Source organism: Solenopsis invicta, chromosome 3 (assembly GCF_016802725.1).
Source record: "Solenopsis invicta isolate M01_SB chromosome 3, UNIL_Sinv_3.0, whole genome shotgun sequence".
Classification (NCBI taxonomy): domain Eukaryota; kingdom Metazoa; phylum Arthropoda; class Insecta; order Hymenoptera; family Formicidae; genus Solenopsis; species Solenopsis invicta.
In genome coordinates, this window is record NC_052666.1 from 7,454,603 (window position 1) to 7,459,948 (window position 5,346).

The following is a 5,346-nucleotide window of genomic DNA, read 5'->3' on the forward strand; positions in this document are numbered from 1 at the left end:
CCGGGTAGGACCGCGGGCTGACTCCCAACGGCGGGTCAGTTCAGCGGGCTGACCCTCACCTGCCAGGTCAGTACAGCAGACTGACCCCCACCTCCCACGTCAGACCTCGCGGATCACCACCCACTCCGCGGTATGTACCGCTGGTACCCCCCGCGCCTACATTCCCCCCTCGCCCCTCACCCCCCCTCATTGCCCCATGGCTTTGAACCCGCCTTACTACTGATCTCTATTCTTGAAATAGTTGAGTATACGCAAATATCAAGTTGCGAATACTCGCAATAAAAAATCTCTAGAACGGTTTTTGACAGTCGCATACGCAACTTACCATTCGCAATGAAACGAATGGGTCATACCATACTTTTCTCTCGAAACGTATACGTTTGTGAGTGTTGTGAGTGGGATTCGGTCTTGAGCAACGGAGAGGAAAGATGAAGCCAGGAGAAGAAGAAGAGTGTTGTGAGTAATATAACTTTAAAAACTTACAAATTTTTAAATTTTAATATTATATAAATAATGTTTTTAAAAAATTAAATTTTCATTTAACTTAATTTAATCTTAACGCAACTTTTTACAAATTAATTTTTATTCGTGTAGTATTTAACGTAAATAAATTAATTTTATAAGCCATTAACTTTAGCTTAATTAAGTTTAAAGAAAAAATATATATATATTAACTTATCCAACTTTGGTTATGCGAATAGGAAAGACAGAGAAGAAGAATAGCATCATCTTTACATATACAGAAAAATATAATTATTAAAAATTGGTCTAGAAGACGTAATATTAAATGTGCTAGTTATAAATGCATTAGAAAATGCTGAAATAGCGGAACAACGAAAGAGAATATTCCATATTACAGATGATCCTTTTGAATTGCCTAATAATCAATTTATTATATTGTTTTGTTTGAGTAAAGCCGCAGCAAGTTACGTTATCAATGTTGTTGAACCACATTTAACTTCTCAAACAAGGATCCCTGCAATTGATTCAACAACTAAGGTATTTATTCTAAAATTCACAGCATACGTATATATAATACATATAAACAAAAATAACTAATAAACAGCTATTTTTATACAGGTTATGATAGCATTGAGATTTTTCGCGAGTGGTTCCTATCAAATAGATATAGGAAAAAATATTTATATGGCTGTCAGTCAACCCACAGTTTCCCGTTGCATTCATGAAGTAATAAATGCAATATCAAGACAAGAAATCATGAGCCAATGGAACAAATTTCCTTCTATTAGAAGTACAAATTGAAAACCACCGTTTTTTGTCAAAATTTGAGGATTGATTGTTGAAAAATGGTTACATACTTATTCTTGAAAGTATTGTCCATCACTGGCCACTAGTTTCTCCCACCTTTCGGGCAACATACGAATCCCGCGTCGAAAAAACTGCTCGTCTTTTGCGGCGATCCACGAATCGACCCAGTTTTTGGCCTCTTCGTAATAATGGAAGTGCTGCTCAGCCAGGCCATGCGACATTGATCGGAACAAGTGGTAATCTGAAGGGGCGATGTCAGGAGAATACGGCGGATAAGGTAAGACGTCCCATTTCAATGTTTCCAGATAGGTTTTAACAACATGAGCAACATGTGGCCGAGCGTTGTCGTGCAGCAACATCACTTTTTCGTGTCTTTGCTCGTATTGTGGCCGTTTTCCTGCAATGCTCGGCTCAAACGCATTAGTTGTGTTCGGTAGCGAGCTCCTGTGATGGTTTCACCCGGTTGCAACAGCTCATAATAAATCACGCCGAGCTGGTCTCACCAAATACACAGCATGAGCTTCGAGCCATGGATGTTTGGCTTGGCCGTCGATGTTGATGCATAGCCCCACGATTTTTATCGCTTTGGATTATCATAATGGATCCACTTTTCATAGCCGGTTACAATACGATGCAGAAAACCCTTCCGTTTTTGCCGTTGGAGCAGCTGTTCGCACGCAGAAAAACGCCGTTCGACATCTCGGCTTTAATTCGTATAGCACCCAGTGTCCATGCTTTTGGATCATTCCAATGGTTTTCAAACGATGTGAAATAGCTTGAGTCACGCCCAATGAATCTGCAAACTCCTGTTGCGTTTGAGATGAATCTTCATTCAGTAATGTTTCCAATTGTGCGTCTTCAAACTTTTCACCTGTCGGACGCTCCTTGTCTTCTACGCCAGAAATCACCACTTTTGAAGCGTTGGAACCATTCTCGACGTTCTTTCACTAATGGAAGCCTCACCATAAGTTTTTACAATCATTCGACGCGCCTCAGCCGCAGATTTTTTCGAGGTGAAGGCAAAAAGCAAAACTTCCCGCAAATGACGCTTATTGGGCACAAATTTCGACATTTTCGATCACAAAAAAATATATAACGCCGATAAAAATTCACAACTGCAATGAAAGAATTGTTGCCAGATGCCCAACCTTACATTTAAAATTTTTGATCTAACGTTTAGCGCCAGCATTTACCGCTGGCGCCATCTACTGGAAAACGGCGGTTTTCAATTTGTACTCCTAATACTTTTGCAGAATTGAATGAACTGTGAACACAGTAAGAATACAATTTTTCTATAGCATATAAATAAATATAAAACTTCTATATAATTGTTTGTAAACTTTTATACACTACATACATATAAATGTTAACTTAATATTTTTTTTATTTCAGATTCTATAGAAGATTTGAATTTCCTGGCACAATAGGATGTATCGATTGCACCCATATTGCTATTTTTCCTCCAACAGGAAATAATAATCCTAAACATATATATGTAAACAGGAAGGCTATCACTCAATTAATACCCGGGTATTTTATTATTACTAGTTGTCCAACTAGTAATAATAAAATATTTATTATATGCATTTATATTCGAATTCACCGCTTATAAAGATATTAGTTGTGTTTTTCTCATTCTATCGTTATTCGTTAGCTGTAAAACAAAGATACAATGATAAAAAAGCTCTAACAACTCTATATATATAATATTTAAACCGAAGATAGATACATGTTTAAATCGTTTAAAGACAAAACAATATGCAACTGGACTTAAATGTACTGAATATATTGTCACGTATTAATACTGAATTTTATATAAATAAATATATATAAAATATAAACGTAGAATATATGCAGAAAAATATTAAAACACAACAGTTTTTTAAATTATTATTCAAGAAAATAATTTCTTATCATCTGTCGCTGTTTTCTTCTACCAGCTGCTGAATCAGGATTGATTCTTTGAATATTTCTTTTAGGATTATTTTCTCCATTTTCAATATTATTTCTATTAATATTCATTCCTATATCAGTAGAATGTATAAGCCGGTTCTAACCCAGGGATCTCAGGGGGTGCGGGGAAGGGGGGGAATATTTCGGGTCGCGCGGGAGGGACCTAACCGGCGATAAAGTCCCGCGGATGGACCAAACCGGGTGGGGAGGGGAGGGGAATTAAATCGGGGACACGTGTATGAGCCTAACCGGTAGTTCTGCGTAATCAATGTTTATATAAACAGAGATAACGATTCGAGGATCATGTTCTTGACCGACACCTTTGAAATGTGTCGCGTTAAGGCTAACCATTTAATGTAAACATGGACCATGTACTTGTCCTCTGTTTACATAAACATAATAAATCACACCGCGAGGAGGTGAGTATGGCAGTACTTTGAAATCGGAAATGGTTCTGCGTAATCAATGTTTATATAAACAGAGGTAACGATTCGAGGACCATGTTCTTGACCGACACCTTTGAAATGTGTCGCGTGGAGGAAACTACTGACCATTTAATGTAAACATGGACCATGTACTTGTCACTCTGTTTACATAAACATAATAAATCACACCACGAGGAGGTGTGTATGACTGTACTTTGAAATCGGAAATGTCTGTCATCACGAGGGGGATAAAATACGATGGCGAAGGGGTGTGCGTGGCTATTTCCGCGGGGCCCGCCGCCGCCGCCGCCGCGTGCGTGCGTGGAGGGATGCGCGCTGTCTAACGCGGGGTCCGCTGGGACAATCCGCCACACGCCGCTGGCACCACCACCATCCACCGCTGCTGCCACCCGCTGGCGCTTACGCATTCGCTCTCTCCGTCCCTCGCTCGCTTACTCGCTCGCTCGATTCGCTCGCTCGATTTTCCCGTACGCGGTAACGGGCATGCTTGCGCGTTTAGTCTCCCCCACCTCGCCACGCTTGTTTCTTTCACGCGCTCGCTCGCTCGCTCGCTCGCTTTTTCCATCCACTCGTTTCTATAGCGCGTTCGCTCGTCGTATGCGACCCATCCCCCCACCGAGCATCCGCTACCGCCCTACCGCTATCGCTGTTTTCACGATAATTTTTTTAATGAGGGGATTGAAGGAAAGGTGAATAAGTGATAGGAGAAAAAAATTGGTACTTAAATTAAAATTCATATATGTATTTTGAAAAATTTTACACAAAAACAGAAAAAAAATTTTTGTATTAAAAAATTCTATAATAATTTTTTTTCACCAGATCTCCTCCTGGTAGACCCGCTCTCCGAATAATATTTGAAGGTCCCATTGATCCTCCAGGTCCCACTCGTTGCAGACCCACTCTCTTTCATTATACCACTGGTCCCACTGACGGTACCAGCGCCTATATTTCGCATCGGATATATTGATAAATCCTGCTATCTCAATTTGGTCTCGAGAAATGTTCTGAAACAAAAGCAGGAAAAAACATTTAATATTACAATTGTACACATAAAATAGTAATTTAAAATTGATATAAATAATAAAACTTACAGGGCGGGGGCTGGTAATCCTTAATTCTAATAAGTGCCTTATCGGCACAACGAGTTGCTCCTCATTATGTACCATCAATCTCTGAAAAAAAAATATTAAAAATGTAAAAACATATGTATATATTTTTTCAAAAATGTCAGGGTTAAAAAAGATGAAAAGAACTTACCGCATCCGCCGGATACGTAACTCGAATTACGTGAAATAATCTTTCCATTTTTTCGAAAAACTGAATACTGTTTTTAGTCTTTTTCACAAGAAGACTGTCTCACGACTGACTGACTCTCTGACTGTAAGCAGAGGTCTATGCAGTTCCTCCTCTTCAAAAATCTACGTCATATAAACAACTGAAGTATCCCCGATTACTAATGTAAACTTTCAAAGAAAGAAACACTTCTATAGTGCTCGCTCGCTCAATTTTCTCGTACATGGTCAAGCGTGTGCTTGCGCGTTTAGTCTCCTCCACCTCGCCACGCTTGTTTCTTTCGCGTGCCTCCTTCGCGTGTCTACTATCTCGCATATTATTTACTAAGAAAATAGGAAACAATGAATAAGGATAGATTTTCAAATACATTTTAAAGAGTTTTTTA

The 5,346-nt window shown here is 39.2% G+C and overlaps 1 protein-coding gene across 1 annotated transcript; it reads right to left on the reverse strand.

Moving 5' to 3' along the window:
• Window positions 1-4,425: 4,425 nt before the first annotated feature.
• LOC120357238 lies at window positions 4,426-5,035 on the reverse strand. The gene is made up of 2 exons (XM_039447271.1): window positions 4,926-5,035; window positions 4,426-4,840 (listed from the first exon to the last, which is right to left on the reverse strand). Exons 1-2 carry the CDS (start codon window positions 4,971-4,973, stop codon window positions 4,481-4,483), a joined length of 408 nt encoding a protein of 135 aa, XP_039303205.1. The 5' UTR covers window positions 4,974-5,035; the 3' UTR covers window positions 4,426-4,480.
• Window positions 5,036-5,346: the final 311 nt, after the last annotated feature.